Here is a 22,115-nt window from a genome sequence, read left to right as displayed (position 1 = left end):
AAACTAAATTCATTCAACTAAAGGAAATGCTATAATTTCTGTGTGTATGAATTGGGTAAGTATAAACATTTATGTGCTGATTTTGACATCAGGTAAAATGGCTATGAATTCTGTCATATCATCATTAAACCCCAATTTTATTTGCTGCAGCAAGCAAGAATTTCATTGTCCTATCTGGGACACATGACAATAAACTCTCTTGACTCTTTTGATTCTTGACTTAACATCCAAAGGAATGTACATGTTAGGAACAGGAGTAATCCCTTAGGCCCCTCAAACCTGCTTCATTCGCCTCAGATTTGCATTGCTGTATACTCCTGTGCTTAACAAGAATTAATCAACTTTTGCCTTAAAAATATTCAATGATTCTGCTTCCACAATCCTTTGGAATGGAGAGCTCCAAAAACTCATGACTCTCATCGAGAAAATAATTCCTCCGCTGTTTCATAGATGGACAACACCCTATTTTCAAATGTGTAGCTCTTTCATCACCACATTTAATTCATAGTTATGCTTAGGATTTTGCTGAAAATGTTCCAATGGCCAAGACTATTGGCATTGGAAACTTACATTCAGTTGTACATATTGTCAATATATATTTTACATAAAAATATATATATTTTCACAAGACATGAGGGAATAAATTCAAGAATGTGAGAAATCTTAATTAAAAATATAAATGCTTAGGGATGTGTACCAGATCCTCAGATAGACACAAAAAGCTTGAGTAACTCAGCGGGAAGGCAGCATCTCTTGAGAGAAGGAATGGGTGACGTTTTGGGTTCGGACCCTTCTTCGACTCGAAACATCACCCAGTCCTTCTCTCCAGAGATGCTGCCTGTCCCGCTGAGGTATTCCAGCTTTTTGTGCCTATCTTTGGTTTAAACCAGCATCCGCAGTTCCTTCCTACACGTGTACCAGATCCTCTGCAGGTGGAAAGGCGAGCAGAATACTGAGGATCCATTTATTGTGTAATCTAACTATCATGGATTGTGAGAGACTCATTGTGAATTTGCAGTGTTTTTGTGCTTTAATGGGTTAAAGACTCACCTGCTCATTAATTGATTTATTTTGACCAGGAAGCTGATATGGTGCACCCAGACTGGTTTACATTGGTTTCCTTTTGGAACATCCTACACTCCAAAGCCTGAGGAGAATTTTAATACATGGCTCTATTAATTTCTTATTAAAAACATTAATTTTTGTAAGCTATTTGAAGTCATGATGCAGCTTCATAAGTCTTTGGTTAAGCCGCATGATGATGTTAATGATACTTTATTGTCACATGTACCTATGTACTTAGATACAGTGAAAATCTTTGTTTTGCATACAATCCAGTAAAATCATACTATAGATAAGCACAATCATAGATATGTATAAAAGTGCAACGATTGTAGTGTAATAGTAGACTTCACCGAGACCGTACACAAAGAGTCACGTTTCTGGCGCCAACAAAGCACCAATGTTTTTAAGAGTATAGTTTTATCTTGGCCTTAAAGGCCTGTTATCCTCTCTATCACCTATTACGTATCCTCTCTTCCATCTGCCGCCATCTTGATTTGGACTAGATATTTGGAGCATTGTGTGCAGTTCTGGTCACCCCATTACAGGACGGATGTGGAGGCTTTGGAAAATGTTCAGAGGAGGTTTACCAGAATGATACCTGGATTAGGGAGTATTAGCTACAGGGAAAGGTTGGGCAGATTTGGATTGTTTTCTTTGATAAACAATCACGGAGTTGCAGGGAGACCTAATAAAAGTATATACAATTATGAGAGGCATACTGTAGATATGGTAGACAGTTAGAATATTTTTTCAAGAATGAAAAATTCAAATACTGGAGGGCATCGCTTTTCGGTGAGAAGGGTGGTGAGTGCCTGGAATGTGCTGCTGGTGATGGTGGTTGAAACAGATATGTTAGTGGCATTTAAAGGACTTTTGGATAGGCGTATGGATATACAGGGAATAAAGGGATATGGGTTAGGTAGCTAATTGATGATCTCGGCATCATGTTCAGCACAAATATTGTGGGCCATAGGGCCTGTTCTTGTGGTGTTCTGTTCTATGTTATATTCTCTATGTTCTCTAATGAGAATTATATTCTCTAATGAGAAATCCAAAATGAGTGTATAATACTTTGGATTTAAAGATTTATTCTATTCCCTCCTTCATGAGGAACCAATGACAATATGAAAGCATGGTCTAAGTAGATTATTTTATTTGACCTGATATAATAATAATCGATATTCACAATATAGGCATGAAGGATGTTAAATCTGACGTGGTTTCCATTAATTTCAGTCTTTTCTATGTAAGTCAGGAATTTGTTGACCCATAAAACTGTGTATCATCAATGGTCACCACCGACAGCAAATGTTGTTGTCTCAGATTTCCCTAATTTGAGGAAAATAGTTTAACAACCCTGAAAAATGAAATTTTGTTATGGACCTTACTTACCCTGTATTGGCCGTTCGTGGGACACCGTAACAGGTCACCTAAAGTTTTAATCAATTGCTCTTTTACTTACTTAAATGTTACAAGTATACAAATAGAGATGTTTTGCATCAGTTACATTTAGCTGTGATAATACCATGTCTCGAAAGTTGTGCTCTACACTAGTCTTTTTCAAGGAAGGATGTTAATATGTTGGCAGCATTTTAGAGAAGATTTGCACGACTAACACCTGGAATGGTGAGTTATCTTATGTGGGAAAGTCGGCTTGTATCTGCTGAAATAAAAGCAGAAAGTGTTGGAAATACTCACCAGATACTGCTCGTGCAGTATCTCTGGAGGGAGAAATATTTAATGTTTCTGTTCTGGAATACTTGATCAGAACTTTTATATTTAGCTTTAACATTTATATTTCTTAACATTTCACAAAAATATTAGAATATTTACTGAAAAACAGTTGTGTATAATAGATGCTGAATGTGATGCAACACTGGGCAGCAAAGTAGTAAATTATGAGAAACATAATAGATGGCAACTAGTAATATTTTAAGCTACTCCAGAAATTGCACAGGATAATGAACAAATAACATGACAAAATGCAAGACAAACGGATTAACACACCGGTTATACTTATAATTAATTTTTCCAATCTGCCATATAAATTGCATAATGAAATAAGCAATTTTTTTCAGACAGAATATTTCTAGGAAATAATTTTGGAATCTATGAAATCTTTCAGAAGGATAATGAGCCTATTAGATTTCACTTTCAAAATCTCATGTTGAACATTTAAATTAAACAGAAATCATGGAATATAAGCTTGTTTAATATAAGGAATATTTATTCAGCTGAAATGCAGGGATAAAATAAATGTACGAAATGCTAACCATAAATCTGATAATGTTAGTAATGGTAATTTCCAAATTGTGGCATAACTGCGGTTGTGAAGTTTTGTTCTACCGGCTGCGTTACAAGCAATGTAATGAGAAATAGTGAGACAAATTAATCCCCCAATTGTTATTATACATATTGTCAAGTATTTTATTCGGTTCTTTCATGCCTTTTTATCATGCCAAGGAAAGTTAAATACTAAATGTTGCAATATTTACTTAAAGAAACAAGCTCAAAGGATTGGAGGTACAAAAGACTGCAGATGTTGGAATCGTGATGAAAATCTTCTGGAAGAAATGAGCTGGTCAGACGGCATCTGGGGAAGGAAATGGCTAGATGATATTTTGGGTCTGGACCCCCCAAAATGTCATCTGTCAATTTCCCCACTCATTTGCTGCCTGATTTGTCAAGTTCCTCCAACGGTTCAAGTAATTTATTGAACATCAAATTCATGAAAACGGTAGAGTACAATAAAAAAAATAGTTTAAAATGAAATAGGTGTTGCCCAGTTATCTCCTTCCATTAGTGATCTCCCCTTGCTCCTGATAACAATGTGCATTCACTACTTATTGTAGCTGCTCCCCTACTGGGAGTTGTATCCCTTCTGGGTATGACATACCTAACTGAACAGTAGGTAAGATGAATGCAGTGGTTAATTTCAATCATAACTCCAATTGAAAGTAGCTGTATATAATATAGATTTAATCCATTTAGCCGTTTTAACATTTAACATTAACCGTGAATGTGAGGTGTTCCTTGGTGATTCTGAAATCAAGGATTCTGTTGCTCGGAACTGGTTGCTACTGGTGTCTTTTATGGTAAAGCTTGTTCCTGCTGCAGGTTTTGTGATCTTAATGGAGCTCAAAGCCGCGGGAGTCTGCGAGACTTTAACTTTGTGGAGCTTGTGATCCCTTTGCCGGGGATCGAAGGTCCAACTGCGGGGCCTGTGGACTTTAGCATCGTGAAGCCTGCGGTCTCTGGTATGAAGAGGCCGACTCAGGAACTTTTCAATGAGATGTTTTCGAGAGAGTTTCAACCGCCCCGACACGGGAGTTTCGATCACCCCGACGGGGGCTTTGATCGTCGGATGCGGGGGCTTTGATCGCCCTGACTGCGGATGGTCTAACTGCGGACGGAGAACAAAGAGGAAGAAGATTGAACTTTATTGCATTTCAAAGCAGTGAGGAATGTGGAGTCCACTGTGATCGATGTTTATGTTAATTTTTATGTGGTTGTGTCCCTTGTTGCTTTTCACTTAGTATGGCTGTAAGGTAACTCAAATTTCATTGCACCTTAATTGGTACATGTGACAATAAAGTGACCTTTTACCTTGAAACCTTGAACTATCTGGATCAGTTCGGTTTAGTTTTATTGTCATGTGTACAGAGGTACAGTGAAAAGCTTTTGTTGCGTGCTAACCTATGGGCAATAGAACTTTGTAAACCTCCATATATTTGCCATCTAATGTGACCCGATCTGTGTGGAAAAAAAATCCTAAATCTCTATCAGTTCAGCAGTGTCCTGTGTGCTTTATCGGATTAACGTCTGGAAATGCAGAGGGCTAAACTCGGCTAAACACCAACACCAACCAATCATTTGGGGGTTTTGAACAGTTTACTTTAAATAACAAAACAGCCCTCTTCCCATGGAAATTAAACACTTAGAACTGTGAATTGTTGATGTGCCAGTGTACTGCTCAAGTGCACATCTTATTTTTCCACAACAAATCAAATCCTAATTTGAGGAAGGACTTATTGCAATTGAGGGAGTGCAGCGTAGGTTCACCAGGTTAATTCTCGGGATGGCGGGACTGACACATGATGAGAGAATGAGTCGACTGGGCTTGTATTCACTGGAATTTAGATGAGAGGAGATCTTATAGAAACATATAACATTCTTAAAGGCTAGATGTAGGAAAAATGTTCCCGATGTTGGGGGCGTCCAGAACCAGGGGTCACAATTTAAGGGGTTGGTCATTTAGGACTGAGATGAGGAAAAACCTTTTCACCCAGAGCGTTGTGAAGCTGTGGAATTCTCTGGCACAGGAGGCAGTGGAGACCAATTTACTGGTTCAAGAGGGAGTTAGATTTAGCTCATATGGCTAAAGGAATCAAAGGATATGGGGAAAAACAGGAACGGGGTACTGATTTTAGATGATCAGCCATGATCATATTGAATGGCGGTGCTGGTTCGAAAGGCTGAATGGCGTACTCCTGCACCTGTTTTTCTTTGTTTCTAAATATTTTTTAAACGTGGCCCATCTGGAAGAGCTGCCAAACAGAGGGTGGAAGTTATCAAGTATTCTGAAAGTTAATGCTGCTTTCCCATTATTTGATTTTGTGAATTTAATAGTTTAATGTAAGACTTAATGAATAAATAGACATTTTTCCTAATGTCAAATATTAGTTTAGTTTAGTTTATTGTCACGTGTTGCGAGGTACAGTGAAAACCTTTTTTGTATAGCGTGTTATCCAGTCAGCAGAAAGACGTACGGGTCTCAGAGGTTATGGGGTGAAGGAAGGAGAATGGGGTTAGGAGGGAAGAGATAGCTCAGCCATGATTGAATGGCGGAGTAGACTTGATGGGCTGAATGGCCTAATTCTACTCCTGTCACATGATCTTATGATCTTTTGACTATACAGATTACAATCAAGCCGTTCACAGTGTACAGATACAGGATGAAGGGTATACGGTTTAGTGCAAGATAAAGTCCAGCAAAGTCCCGTTAAAAACAGTCCAAAAGATTTCACTAAGGTTGACTGTACAGGTACTTCTAAATTGCCAGTGGAGAATTTGGATGTTTGTTTTCATCCATGTACTGTATCTCTGGTATTGTGCTGAATTTGCACTTATGTTAGAAACGCACTACTGACAGTTGATAATAGATTCACTTCACTTTATTCAAACTCTTAACTGCAAAGGAAAAGTACAAGCACTCACAATTTGCACAGTATACTAATTGTTAAGACACATGGTCTCAGTTAAACTTGTAGCAATGTTACAAAATTTTGAGATTTAAAAAATCAAGTCTGTAATTTATCCCATCAGATAAAGCATAAAAAGAAGTTTAATTTTACACCTAATTCACTTTCATATCTCAAGTATTTAAAAAGTTATGGCCATTTTCATACTCGGAAATTAGCATCTTGTTCCCTATTGATTTTCTATGGACATAACAAAAAAGCTGTGATCGTGTGCAGTCAAAAGCCCATAACCTTCTTAAAAATTAAGAGAACTGAATGAAATTTTCAGTTATCGTAGATTGAACCATTCTGAAACATATATAAAATAATCTTACTTGGATGACCTGAAATTAAAGCATATAATTAGTTAGTTACCCAAGTGTAGCTAATTTCAAACTTCAATTACTAGATCTAAACATCTATCCATTTCTTAATAAATGATTAACATTTTAAATAGCCTAAGTGTCCAAATAATATTCATAAATAATTCACAATAAAACATGATTTTTAAATCTCATTTACATTAATTTATAGGCCAAATGGAAATTTAGTGTTCAATTGCTGTAAATTAAAGTCCATTTTAAATCAGCTTTCTAGTGGGATCCTGTGAACGCGCTGGTTTGGAACGTTCACATTGCGGTAGATTTGTGCCCTCAAATGCCCAGAAAAATACTGCGGGATATAAGGGGCCCAAAATGAGCTACTCGCAATATTAAACTTTGTATAAAGGGATCTTAAGAAGCCCTTTTTAATGTAAAAATAAGCAGCATACCTTCAGTTATTTGCTCTATGAGACCCTGACAGCTGCCGGTGGTCGCGGGTTTAGAGATTGATTTTTAAACTACTATAACTATTATACGAGGCCTTTAAAACTAACAATAGCTTTTGCGACGGGGTCTTCCAGCGATTTTTCGTTAATAATTAACTAGGCTGAACATCTTCGATTTGAACAGCCTAGAGAAAATCGCGTTTTAAAACCGCCCCCCTCTAAACGGCGCCAAAATCGCGCACACCCGCAGCGACAGATTTTCAGCGACGCTTCAGGTAGGCTTTGCAACATACCTAAAACTTGTGGCATCCTTTTGTTCAGTGAATCCCAGGCTCGGGATTCCTCCTTTCTGAGTGCTCGTTCTAGCTTCTCACCACCATCACAGCTTCTTACTATTTCCTCAGGGTTCAGTGAAGTCCTGTTTCCAAGATCCACTTCCCTCGTATCCCTTTTGTTGACATCCAATGGGATAGTATATTTATGGGCTGTTACAGGTCCAACCCATTTTGTCTGGTTGCATCCTGTCACTGGAATATTGGTTGCTAGAACCAATTGGTTTCTGCGCACCTTTCACCAGAAACACCGTATCCTAGGAACTGGTACTGAGCCAATCTGGTGAAAGGTGTGCAGAAACCAATTGGTTCTAGCAACCAATATTTCCTGACAGTTCATAAAAAGTCCCCATTCGTCCTTGCTCTTTCTCTGTTCATCCTCCTCACCTGATTCCACCTTTCACTTAGCAGCTCCTCTCCCTCCCCCCCCCCCACCCCAAACACACACACACACACATACTCTGTACTGCTATATATTGACAACCTGTCCTGTTTCCTTTCAGTTCTGATGCAGGGAACATGAATGGAACCAACTTAGATTTTTATTATTAACAAAATAAATATTGGGAAGTATAGAAATCTTTTAATGTGAAGTAGGGTTTCAATTTACTTCCAATGTCGATTTAATGTTTGTAACTTGGTGGTCTACTGCTACTGACATGTCTGCTAAATAACCCCAAAGAATCCTTTTAGTTCAATACAGATCTTGAAATCATAGCTTAATAACATTACGCACTGGTCAGTATTGTTTTGCGACCCCAGTTTTTGCAAGTTACTTTGTCGTATTGAGCCGCTCAGTTCCATCAGTGCCTCATCAGTAGTAATTTATTGACCTCTCACAAATGACCGTTCAATTGGTCTCGCACACTGGGGACAGAATTCATCAAAATCGCTCGGATACGGACAATTTTAGTTGTGTTCTTTGAAGAGTAATTATGTAAAGATTTGAAAAGCTAGGTATTGATTAGAGTCCTTGTTTCCATTTGAGTCTGATGTTTTATAAAGTATACATAAAAAGGCTTGCATTTATGTGATGCCTTTAACACCATTTTCACTTAATAGTTAATGAATTATTATTGCAGAGCAGTCACTGTTGTAATGTAGGCATTTTTATTATTGACGAACAAGTGGTATGTGGCTGAGCTGCCTCGAGTAAAAACCCAGAATGTTTAATAACCCTTTAGCCGCTGAATATTGTTTGCACACAACATTCTAAATATTTCCATCAACTATATATTGTTGGGGAAAATTTGATTTTGGATGATGATACTAGTCTGTTGGCTTCAAAATAAATGTTTGCGTTGAAATTCTATTTTAGCACTTCCATACCTTGAACTTATTCAACTGGCACCGATCGTGCCATCTGCTCTTGTCCGCGATACAGATCTATGGATAGAAAAGACTGATAGTTCTGCCTCTCCTTTCATGTGAAGATTTCTCTGTGCTCCTCTGGCAACACCTGCAAAGACCAAATCTTATTAATCTCTTTTGTCAACTTTGTAAATCTGCTTTTCCTTAGTCTGTGTTTGGGATCTCCGCAGATCTATGTAGAACATGTCAGCCTAGGCTGCCATACTCTGTGACCTTCACCTTACTAAAGTAACATTTTCATTTGGTGAAAAAAATGGAATAATCCTCAATTTGAACCCCTTTATGAGGGAAGAGAACCTAATATTTTTTGGATAGTTGTAGCATTCTTTTTTTGATTTCTTCTCATTCTGAAATCTTTTGAGTAGTGGGAAATTAGTAAGCCTGTAAAATGTTCCACAGCACTTTTAAATGAAACTTGGTCTTCACTAGTAATTTTAAAGTATACAGATGTATAGCACGACTGGTTCTGAGGAAAAAAGTAATCAAATCAAATCCCTTCTCCATTAATAGGATTACATAAATGAGGCTGGCTGTTCAGTACCTTACTGTCTAAACAGTTGTGTCCTATCTTCATATTGTTCCAAGTATGGGCCATGGATGTCAATGAATAAGCTTTCACCAAAATGGCTGATAGCACGTTATTGTCAAGGAATATATGAAAAAAAGAATTCTCCATTCCAAACCGGGGCCAAACTTTTTCAGCAGTGAAATTTGGTTCGTTTTGATCTGAAATAATCTGATGCAAGTCTATACTTGAAATGTAACCGATTTTGCTTTAAGCATATGTGAAGTTGCTTCTTTTTGTGTAAATTCTGGATGCTCAACATTCAGAACACTTTAAATGCAGGTTTTCTTTTTGTATGTTGTCTCCAAAAACATGAAACACTGACTCCAAGAATTCCTCCTGATAATTGAGATTTTGAGCAAGTAACTTATGTCAGTACAATGATGGTTGGTTACCTAAGAAACTAGGAAAAAAACGACCTGATGTAAAGTTTTCACTGAACTTTTCATTACTTGTCATTTAATTAAAAACAGTTACTTAAATGGAAAGTTATTTCAAGGAAGGTTCAAATGACATAGTGCAGAGCGTAGTGAGCATTTTAAAGACATTTGGAACAAAACAGGAAACCAACCTTAAATAACACATATACAGGCGTCAGGCTATAAATTGAAATTTAAAATAAAATTAATTTCATAAAAAATATACCTCTGGAAAAAAAATGGCTAATTGAGAATCATGACTGCCTGTGACCAAGTCATTTTGGAATTTAAAATGTTTTGATTTTAAAGAAGAATTTTGAGTTGTAGATGTTCTGTGGTTCTGTTGTCATGGTCTCGTTTATATTGTATATTGATTGAGAAGAAACAACTCGAGTGGAATTTAAGTACATTATAGTTTCAGAGATTTAGTCTAATGATGAAATCAATGAATACTTTGGGAGAAGCAGTGAGGCTCCTTCTGAACATTAAATGGTGCAAGTTGGACCAACCTGGTAGTCAGCATTTGTTGAAGTTGGATTAGTACATTGCTTGATTGCAACGATTCATATTTTTAAAGCATATGCAATGACATGCATTTGGAATTGGATCAAAGAATGCTCTGTGCATGCACACGAGGCTACATTTAGTTCATATTTCCCAGCTGTGTGGCTACTATGGCACAGACTCTCAAGCAGCTTTGCCTTGAGGTGTTCAGAAGCCTGACATTAAAACTAGCCATGGTACATTCCAAGGCACTTCACAATAAACATGTTAAATATTGAAATTTAGTCAGTGCTGTATAATTTACAAAACATGATAATTAACCTATTCAGAGCAAGACTCTTTAAACAGAAGTGGCAATATTATTGGCATAAATGACATTAAAGGTATTCCTTAAATAAAACTGCATGACGGAGTTTGTTTTACTTTTATTCGGTGACCCTGATGTTTATAATGAATCAATATTTATGTGCGTACATTTAATCGCTCTGATCTTAACGGATCAAAATGCTGATAAAATTGCAAAGTCAAATTACATGTGAAGATTTGGAACTTTGATACGTTAAATTTCAGTATACGTTAACATTTTGGAGACTGGAAAGTACATTTGTCTCAAATAAAGTAAACTTAAATGTCTTTATATTCTTTCGATATGCTAATTGCATACAAGAGATAAGGAGGAAGAAATTTATCTTTAATGGTAACATTAAATGTGTGGGAGTGTGGTAGGTGTTGGGTGTAATCGTCTTCCGACATGCATTTTTTAAAATCCCGTGGACGGATGGAATCAGCAGTTAGGAAGTGACTACTTGAATGGAAAGTACATTATTTATCAAATCAATCTCATGTTTTTCCACTCTAACTTTTCCTTCTACGCCTGCTGATTCCGACTTGCTGTGATTAGGTGTCCAGGGCGCTGGAAGCAGCCTGAACCCTTTCAAACTGAACGTAATGCACAATGAACTCCAGTAGGTTTGGGGAAAGGACTCCTACCCAGACTGTCCTTATATCCATGTTGCAGGGACAATGCCACTGAATGATGACCAGGAGCCAGTTATGATGGCCCCAATAGCCATATAGCCTGGTAAATGTCACTGTCAAAGCCTGTGCATTACAATCACCATTTTGGTGAAAGCATAGAGATAACCTAACCAGGTGAAGAATCAGGGAGGAAACAAAAGGCTTAATCATTGATTTAATTCAAATTAGAGATCTGGACATTAGCGGAATCAAGGATCCGGTGTTGAGGTGCAAGATCAATCATGAACATTGAAATAATAGATCTGGATCAAGGGGTCAATTGGCCCATTACTGCTAATTCATATGTTTTTACTTATGTTCTCATGATTGGAAAGGAATGCAGATCGAAAACAAAGCAGTAATTTATTGTTTCTGTCATTGAGTTTATGTTTATATCCAAACTTGTCAAGTAGTCGGAAGCTCAATTAAAGCACCAACATGGCTGAAGCTTACAAAGCCATCCCCCTCCCCCACCTTGGTCAGTCTGATCACGTCTCATTGTTCCTGCTCCCTAAGTACTCCCCACTCATCAGACGGGTTAAACCAACTGTGAGGACAGTTAAAGTCTGGTCAGAGGAAGCGGACTTCACACTTCAGCAGTGTTTTGGAAACACTGACTGGAAGGCGTTTGCAGCCCAGGCCACCCTTGACTCCCACACGGACATTGATTCCTACACATCCTCTGTTCTGGACTTTATAAACTCCACCATCAATAGTGTCACCTCCCTCAAACAGGTGACCATATTCCCGAATCAGAAGCCATGGATGAACAGCGAGGTCAGGCTACTGCTGAAAGCACGGGACACCGCTTTCAGGTCAGGCGATGCTCGAGCCTACAGTTCAGCCAGGGCTAACCTGAAGAGGGGCATCAAGAAGGCCAAGCACTGCCATAAGCTCAGGATTGAGGAGCACTTCAACAACAACTCCGACCCCCGACGCATGTGGCAAGGCATCCAGGCCATCACGGACTACAGACCCTCCAACACCACCCCCACATCCAGCGACGCCTCCTTCCTTGAGGAGCTTAACCACTTCTATGGCCGCTTCGACAGGGACAATCTAGAGACAGCCATCAAGGCTGTGCTACCTGCCGATCACCAACCCCTCACACTCACCCCCTACGACGTATTCGTGGCACTGAGTAGGACTAATGCACGTAAAGCTGCTGGCCCTGACGGCATCCCCGGGCGCGTGCTCAGGGCCTGTGCTGCGCAGCTGACAGACGTCTGGACTGACATCTTCAACCTGTCACTTGCCCAAGCAGTTGTCCCCACGTGCCTTAAATCCACCTCCATCGTGCCAGTGCCAAAACACTCCACTGCGGCAAGCCTCAACGACTTCCGCCCAGTTGCACTTACCCCCATCATCACCAAGTGCTTCGAGAGGCTGGTCCTGGCACACCTCAAAAGCTGCCTACCCCCCACACTGGATCCCTATCAGTTTGCCTACCGCAAGAACAGGAGTACGGAGGATGCCATCTCAACGGCACTTCACTCCGCCCTCTCCCACCTCGACAACAGAGACACTTACGTAAGAATGCTGTTCATCGATTACAGCTCAGCATTCAACACCATTATACCATCAAAACTGATCACCAAACTCGGTAACCTGGGCATCGACCCCTCCCTCTGCAACTGGATACTGGACTTTCTAACCAACAGACCCCAGTCTGTTAGGTTAGACAAGCACACCTCTTCAACCCTCACCCTGAACACCGGCGTTCCACAGGGCTGTGTGCTGAGCCCCCTCCTCTACTCCCTCTTCACCTATGACTGCACACCTGTACATGGTACTAACACCATCATCAAGTATGCAGATGATACAACGGTGATTGGCCTCATCAGCAACAACGATGAGTCGGCCTACAGGGAGGAGGTCCAGCACTTAGCAGCATGGTGCGCTGACAACAACCTGGCCCTTAACTCCAAGAAGACCAAGGAGCTCATTGTAGACTTCAGGAAGTCCAGGGGCGGCACGCACACCCCCATCCACATTAACGGGACGGAGGTGGAACGTGTTTCTAGCTTCAGGTTCCTGGGAGTCAACATCTCCGATGACCTCTCTTGGACCCACAATACCTCAACTCTGATCAAGAAGGCTCACCAGCGTCTCTTCTTCCTGAGGAGACTGAAGAAGGTCCATCTGTCTCCTCAGATCCTGGTGAACTTCTACCGCTGCACCATCGAGAGCATCCTTACCAACTGCATCACAGTATGGTATGGCAACTGCTCTGTCTCCGACCGGAAGGCATTGCAGAGGGTGGTGAAAATTGCCCAACGCATCACCGGTTCCTCGCTCCCCTCCATTGAGTCTGTCCAAAGCAAGCGTTATCTGCGGAGGGCGCTCAGCATCGCCAAGGACTGCTCTCACCCCAACCATGGACTGTTTACCCTCCTACCATCCGGGAGGCGCTACAGGTCTCTCCGTTGCCGAACCAGCAGGTCCAGGAACAGCTTCTTCCCGGCGGCTGTCACTCTACTCAACAACGTACCTCGGTGACTGCCAATCACCCCCCCACCCCCCGGACACTTATTATCACTTATTATTATTTATTTAAATCATTTGCTATGTCGCTCTTCCAGGGAGATGCTAAATGCATTTCGTTGTCTCTGTACTGTACACTGACAATGACAATTAAAATTGAATTTGAATCTGAATCTGAATCTGAATCTAAAGGTACACCTTAAAATTACAGAACCATCAGCTGCTAGGGTGGAAAAGAGAGGGACAATCAATGATGTCAAAATGAAGCTGGGAAGGCCCTTTGATAGAAACAATTGTCGGGTTAATGGGATAGAATGGACAAGTGAACAGAACGGGTTTTCTATAGAGAGAGCTGGCATGAACACAATGGCCTCCTACTGTTTTGTAATGACTCTACACATATGGATTCACATTTCACAAGGAAATATATAAGAACAAAACTATTCTTGCACAAAATCAGCAAAGGCTCTGACTGATATGCCAGTCTGTGCAGAGTTATCTCATCTCGGGTCTGATGGTACAAGAGATGCTTCAATATATATGAATGTCCCAGGATAGAGGGACAAATTCAACTAGACCTGCTCCTCCTGACCATCATCCTGTGGCATTGCCCTTGCAACATGGAGATAGAGACAGCTTGGGCATGAGTCTTCTTCCCATGCCTACTGGAGTTAATTGTACAATATGTTCACTTAGAAGGGGTACCTTGGGCACCTAATCACAGCAAGTCAGAATCAGCAGGGGTAGAAGGAAAACCCTGAGCCTACGGGTTCACCAACCTTTGAGAGAAGTAATCAGTGAGTCAAGGAATGTAAGATATTTGGATAATAAAAGCATGAAATTGATTCAAAAGACTTGCCACGTGACTCTTTAGTTTTTCTCAGGAATAACTGACTTTTGCATACTATGTTCTGCACTGAAGCCAAATCAATGCTGCAGAGGCCTCAACACTCTGCTTGGGCACAGGAAAACTGAGCAGTTGTCCTAATTGAATTATCTCCATCGATCCTAGTTGTAGGTGTGGACTTCAACTGATCAAAACCAGCCAAAATGGTCCCAATAGCCATATAACCTGGTAAGAGTCACTGTCAAAGCCAGTGCATTCACTCTGACCATTTTGGTGAAGATGTAGAGATAACTTAACCAGCTGAAGAATCATTGTCGAGAAGTAGAGAGAAAACTGAGTTAAAGAGAGAAGAATTGGAATTACATGACGCCACTAAAAATAGCACATGCTGACCTGCGATGTTTGCCTGTTTCGTGGCAGTTAAGGGCCTGTCCCACTTAGGCGATTTTTCAGCGGATTGCCGGCGACTGTCAAGTTCACGGCACTCGCCTGAAAAAACGGGAACTTGAACGGCAGTGTCAGAGTGGAACATACACACACAAACACATCGCAAAGGCGGGGGCCAGGGAAAGCGGGGGAGTGCTGTCTGAATTTCACATGGTGCAAAGCCAAGGTGATACAGACACACACTGTGATGAACAGGAAGGTTAAGACAGCTAGCACAGTGTACGGTAAATCCTTTAAAAGAGAGGGGGGGGGGGAAGGGGGGAGAAGGAGTGGAGGTACTTTTTAGAAGCCAGACATCTTTTAATAAACCAGAGATACACAGCTGTGAAGTTTGGTGGGCATTTAACATTACCGGTCGGTTATCCTTGGTTCTGAAAACTCGTGATTACGTTTTTTTTCCCCCAATGAGCCAATGAAAATGCCCGGTCAGCAAAGGCGATTAACTAAACCAACCTACGACTACCTCGACTACCCATAACTACATGGCGACCCCACTTCACCTATGACAACAGGATTATTGATTTTCTCCATGGCGACCATAGTGAGGCCGCGACTAGTTCCCAGAATGCGGGAACTCCTCGCGACCCTGAAGGAGACTCACCAGAGTCCACCAGCGAACATGTGGCGATCATGAGGCGAGCGCAGAGTCTCCTGCTCTCGCCTAAAAAGTCGCCTAAGTGGGACAGGCCCTTTAATGTGTACACATCCTTGGCCTGATCGTGACTCCATTTATCCAGCATGAATGATCATATACTCACAGGTCTAATACCAGTTTAATGCAGCCTTTGTGCGGCACTCATAATGCAGCTTGGTTGATTTTCCACTCTTCAGGTTCACTGCTGGCAGAAGGAATGTTGCTCGCAGACGTCTGCACTCAATGTACTAACAAAGCATAGATCGTCTTGTCAAATGAAACAACTGCACCATGATGAGAGGCAGACAGGTTGGGTTAATCCATTTGTGAATCAATTCATTTTTGCCTTTATTCAGGAGGGATGGGCTGTGCTACAAGTACCGACCAGAGGACAAACAGTTTCAGCCACTGGGACCTGGGCAACGGGACTCCCACTGAAGCTTGGCAACAGGTTAGTCTGTTCCCACGGCTGGTGAGTACAGCTGAAAGATGCTTACGTTCCCCCCTTACTTGGACATTTAATACCGTTGATTGAATTAACAACAGAAATCCTGCATGTGCACAGTAGGCAGCCAACAAACCAGGCATGTATTGCAACCAGTCAGTATGCTCTCTGCAGTATGTTTATCAAAGTTCAATAGAGTATTCGGTGACAGGGCAAATCTCCTCAAACTTCTGAGCAAGGTGAGATGTTCATAAATTCATAGTGAAAGGGGCAGAATTAGGCCATTCGGCCCATCAAGTCTACTCTGCCATTCAATCATGGCTGATCTATCTTTCCCTCTAACCCCATTCTCCTGCCTTCTCCCCATAATCCTTGACACCGTGTTGCTGAGTCCTGCCGATGAAGACAGGTGCCTGGTCAATTGTGGTACTTTATTGCCACATGTGCCGATGTACAATGAAATTACTTTTTTGCATCCAGATCAGTAAAAAATATAACTGCACATAAGCACAATCATGTTAAGTACAAGTGTATCGGAATAGTTGATTACACTGCCATTTTTATATGATTCAAGTCTAAAGTTTTTATAAATGTAGAGTCATAAGTTGACCATCACCGGTACACAAAAGTGCTGGAGAAACTCAGCGGGTGCAGCAGCATCTATGGAGCGAAGGAAATAGGTGACGTTTCGGGCCGAAACCCTTCTTCAGTTGACCATCACCGTTGTCCTGGCAGTGTTGCACTGTCGACCTGGCCAAGCAAAGTTGTTGGCCTCTGCCACTGCTGCTCCACCACTCTGTGCTGCTGCAAGCTATGTATGGTCCACGCACTCGGCCTCTTGTAATGGTGTCCGATCCATTCAAGCTCCAGGCTGTTGTAGGGCCTCCAGTGGTCCACTCCGCAGATGAGTCAATTCGGACACATAAACCGCAAAAGTGACTTTGCCTTTCTGAAGTCAACATTCAGCTCTTTGGCTTTGCTATTGTTGAGAACAAGATTTTAGTTCTGACACCATTCAGTCAGATTGCCCATGTCCCTCCTGTGCTCTGACTCAACATTGCCCGTTATTTGTCCAACAATAGTGGTATTGTCAGTGAATTTACAGATGGGATTGTAGTTGTGTCTGGTCAACGAGTGTGGAGCAGGGGACTGAGCCCTGGGGTGCCACTGGATTGAAGGTCAGCAAGGAGGCAGTGTTGTTTTCAATCTGTACTGTTTGAGATCTGTTGACGAGGAAGTCATTTCAGGATTAGATACAAGATTTCAACTGTGATGGCTATTTCTAGATCATTCTGGGTTGCCCAATATCCTTAAAATTCCATTCATTCTTCGTATTTCAAAGGGAATAGCCATGTTGATTTCTTAGCTTTACTGAACTGTATGCAAAAAAAAAAATCACCGTACCAGTACGTGTGACAATAAAGAACCATTGAACCATTGAAATCCCTTTACTCCAAAATCTCATCCACTGATCCTTTTTGCTTCTTTTATAGGTTTGCTTGGAAGATCAAGTGGCATCGTTTGAACACTCTCAGGGTAAGCTTTACTTACACTTTTCTTTCTTACTTCTCTGTTACCAAGCATGATTGTGAACTTGTTTCTTGATAAATAAACGTTGTTTAAGATATTATAATTTAAATTTGTTATCAGTAATTTTCCACATATATATATCCATATTGAACTTAAAAATGCAAATACTCCTTACATATATTGTTTCCTATTCCTATTACTTCTTTCCTTGGAGTTCTGTTTATAAAAATTCAATTCCGTATCACTTTCTCCTTCCAGTACCATCCAAGGTCTTCTAAACAAGCATTTTGCGCCATTCACCATTTACTATTACTGAACCAACACTCAAAGCACTTGAGCAACGAGAAACTTCAGCTTGAAGAACGTGTATGGCTGCATGTTTTGCATATTAGTAATGGCACATACAATGCCATTATCTATATTATTAAAAGTCTGATCTTGACCGCTTTTGGCCCACTGTGCTGCGATTTCCGAGAGAACGCCGTCACCTACGGCCGTCATTTTTGGCCAGCCCACTCAGAGCCCCCCTCCGCCTTCCGGGACCGGAGGATTTTTCCCATCAATGAAAAATCAGAGAGAGATATTAATGTTTTTAACAAATTTGCCATTCTCTCTGCTGCCCCCGCTGGCGGCAGGGGGGAGGGACTATAAATTCAGGAAGTGTAGTCCCTCACTCAGTCTCTGCCAGACCCATGAAGCGAGAGGGTCAGGGCTCTCTGAGCTGCGAATAACACTGAACGCACGTCGACTCCATGGTGAGTCCCCTCGATGCGGCTGTCAAGTGGCTGCAGCCCAATTGTTTGCCTCGCCTTTTTAAAAGGTTTGTGTTCACAAAATTAATTTTGGTTGTCAGGTGGCTGCAGCCCAATTGTTTGCCTCGCCTTTTTAAAAGGTTTGTGTTCACAAAATTAATTTTGGTTGTCAGGTGGGTGCACCCCAATTGTTTGCCTTGGCTTGGCTTTTAAAATCGTTGCAACAGTTGGATGCCAGCCCAAGAATCCATTCGGCCCACAATGTCTATCCTAGCCCTCTGGAAACCAGTACCTTCGGCCCGCAACACCCATACTAGCGCAACAGTGTGATGCTGGGACCCAATGGGTCCCACTTAGTCTAGTTACTTTATAAAAATTAAGTCCAGTCATTCTGTTGTATGGTATTTTGGAATTAAAACGCAATAATTGAGGAGCTGGTGATCTTATCTCATTCTGTGACCTGTGGTGGTGGTGACCTGTTTTTCGGAGCTCCCGCAACTACAGCTGCGTCCGCTGGACTGGAGGGCGGCAGCTTCGACCGCCCCGGGCCGCGGAGTTTGATCCGGCCCGTTTGCGGAGTACGGATTCAGCCGCGGGACTTGCTTACCATCACCCGGCGGGGTCACAACATTGGAGGCTTGGATTGCCTCAGCGCAGAGGGAGAGCAAGGAGGGAAGTGACAATGACTTTGGGACTTTAAACTGTGTTGAGTGTTTGTTATTTATTCTATGTTATGACTGCAGGCTAAACCATTTCGTTGCACTGAAAAGTGCAATGACAATAAATTGAATCCAATCCAATCCAATTCTTGTCATTTACTGCACTAGTCAAAAAGTCATAAAGCTATGTGGCACAGAAACAGTCTCTTTAGCCCAACTCGCCCATGCCACATCTCTCCAAAGCTTTCTTATCCATGTACTCGTCTAAATGCGTTTTAAATGTCGTAATTGCGCCTGGTTTTACCACTTCCTCTGGCAGCTCGTTCCAAGTACTCACCACCCTGCTGTGTGAAAGAATTGCTACTCGGGTGCATTTTAAATCTTTTCTCTCTCACTCTAAACCTATGCGCTCTATTTTTATACTTCTCTGTCCAGTGCCCTGCATTGTGGCTACTCATCTTATCTAGACCTCTCATCAATTATTATTTGATCACTTCTGTAAGTTCACTCCTAAACCTTCTACACTTCAGAAAAAAAGTCTACTGAGCCTCTCTTTATACCTCAAATCCTCTAGACACAGTAATATATCTTAATAAATCTTGTCTGCATCCATTCAAGTTGAGGAGGGAGAGTGGGGGAAGACGGAAATAGAGGGAGAGGAGTGGGGGAGATAGGGAGTGGGGAATAGAGGGAGCGGTTAGTGTGTGTGCGCGGAGGGGTAGTTAGTGTGTGTGACGCCGCATGCCTTCCACCCCCCTCCCCCCTCCCCCGCCGCAACCGCGCATTGGGGGGGACAGACCCAACGGGTCTGCACTTGGTCTGGAAAATGGTTTACAATAGCGCTACGATTTTTAGCCAGTTCACTCACCGTAATCCCGTGCTTCGAGTGCACCAAGTTTCGTTCCGATCGGTTGAATGTCGTAAAAGTTAGCGAGGTTTACAAATCTTAAAAAACCGCGCCTGCGCAGATGGATCTCTTCTCCTGTCAGTCAGCGCTGTGCGGATTAGTCTCTTCCCCTGTCACTCCCCGGGTCTGTCCGCCCCTTCCTGCGCCATCGCGTCTTTACTGGAGTTGAAGATGGCAGCCGGAGGTTTCCAACCAGACTTTCGGAGGGACCCGAAGCAGCCCAGCCCAGCCCCAAGCAGCCCAGCCCCAAGCAGCCCAGCCCAGCACCAAGCAGTCCCGCCCCGCCCCAAGCAGCCCCGACCCAGCCCAGCGTCGGAGACCCTGCCCAGCCCAGCCCAGCGTGGGAGACCCAGCCCAGCCCGGAGTGGGAGACCCAGCCCAGCCCGGAGTGGGAGACCCAGCCCAGCCCAGCGTGGGAGACCCTGCCCAGCCCAGCCCAGCGTCGGAGACCCTGCCCAGCCCAGCCCAGCGTGGGAGACCCAGCCCAGCCCGGAGTGGGAGATGTCACCAAACGGAAAGAGGAGACTCTGATCCCGGCGGAGGAGAACGACCAGAGACCGCAGTGAGTCCCCATCGCACGGCCAATTCCTGCTACTACCCCTCTGGTCCCCCTCTCTGACTCCTCCCCCCCCCCCCCCGTGATGCCCCCCCTCTCCCCCATGGCTTTTCCCCCGTCTTTTCTCCGAGCTCAATCCCCCCGCCCACACCTCTCTCCCCCCTCAACACCCATCCCGCCCACATACACACCTCCCCCACAACCTCCGCCTCCTACACCTCCCCGTCCACACACCCCTCCTCCCCTCCCACCCCACTTCCTTCCCCTCCCGCACATGAAGAGGAGGGGGAGGGAGTGCTCGAGGATGAGCAGTTAGGGGCTGTGGGTGAGTGGTGGAATATTGCGTTGGGGGAACGGGTGAGTGGTGGAATATTGTGTTGGAGAATGGGTTGCGTTGGGGCTCCAGGCCTCCCGTGTGACTGGGACCCAATGGGTCCCACTTAGTCTAGTCCATTGTAAATACAGACAAGAAATAATCATTTAACATCTTGCCCATCTCCTGTGCTTCCACACATAGATGACCTTGTTAACCTTTAAGAGCCCATATTCTCCCCTTAATATGCTTGTAGAATCTCTTTGGATTCTCTATAGCGTTATCTGCCAAAGCTATCTCATGTCCCCTTTAGGCCCACCTCTTAAGTGTACTCCTGTACCCTCTGTACTCATAAATCCATTTGATTCCTGAAGCCTTTACCTGACCAGATCCACTTATCTCTTGTCGTCCAGTGTTCCCTAAAACTGCAAGCCTTGCCCTTCACTCTAACAGAAACATGCTGTCCCTGACCTCTCACCATCTCATGCTTAAAAGCCTCTCACTCACCAGTCATTCTTTACACGCAAACAAACTCCCCCAATCATCTTCCGTGTGCTGCCAAAGGCCATCAGGCCTTTCTGAAGTGGAGGTTTGGGATCAGCTGCTTGAGGCCTAGTTGCCTTCATTGGCCTGCTCCAGCTTCCTTCTCAGGCAGCTCCCATAACCAGAACGTTAATGTGGACGTGGGCTGGCATTGCAGTCGCCATGTTCAGCAGTGACCTGATCCAGGACACACCGGCCTAACAGAGCATTTACTGCCAGCTCTGATTCAAGGAAGAGCGGCACAGCAGCAAAGCTGGTAGGGCTGCTGTCTCACAGCGCCAGAGACCCGGAGTTTGATCCCAACCTCGGCTCCTGTCTGTATAAAGTTTGCATGTTTTCCCTGTGACCATGTGGGTTTCCACCGGTTGTTCCAATTTCCTCCCAGATCCCAAAGACATCCAGGCTAGTAAGTTAATTGGCATCTGCAAAACAGCGCTAGTGTGTAGGGAGTGGATGAGAAAATGGAATAACATAGAACTGGTGTGAACGGGTGATCAATGGTCAGCATGGAATTGGAGGACCAAAGGGCCTGTTTCTTTGCTGTATCTCTAAAAACTAAAACTAATGAGCTGAGGATATATGATTCACATTTAAGAGCCAAATGAAATTAATTTATATGGTAAGCATTTTGTTCAGAAAGCAAAGGAAACAGAAACTACAAAAGATAGACACAAAATGTTGGAGTAACTCAGTGGGTCAGACAGCATCTGTGGAGA

General features: G+C 42.7%; 1 protein-coding gene across 3 annotated transcripts in view; it reads left to right on the top strand.

Annotated features, from left to right (window-relative positions):
• Positions 1–22,115, top strand: part of LOC116973366 (proto-oncogene tyrosine-protein kinase LCK-like) — a 58,189-nt gene that overhangs the window by 3,343 nt on the left and 32,731 nt on the right. For 2 of the 3 annotated variants that reach the window (XM_033021360.1, XM_033021358.1), the window contains exons 2-3: positions 16,051–16,166; positions 17,633–17,675. In XM_033021360.1, coding sequence (XP_032877251.1) covers positions 16,056–16,166; positions 17,633–17,675 — 154 coding nt within the window. In that variant the 5' untranslated portion in view covers positions 16,051–16,055. The remainder of the gene's footprint in view (positions 1–16,050; positions 16,167–17,632; positions 17,676–22,115) is intronic. The other variant, XM_033021359.1, reaches the window with a different exon arrangement.

This window comes from Amblyraja radiata, chromosome 5 (assembly GCF_010909765.2).
Source record: "Amblyraja radiata isolate CabotCenter1 chromosome 5, sAmbRad1.1.pri, whole genome shotgun sequence".
NCBI classification, from domain to species: domain Eukaryota; kingdom Metazoa; phylum Chordata; class Chondrichthyes; order Rajiformes; family Rajidae; genus Amblyraja; species Amblyraja radiata.
The sequence above is the reverse complement of the archived record's forward strand: the minus strand, read 5'-3'. Positions and strand labels throughout refer to the sequence as shown.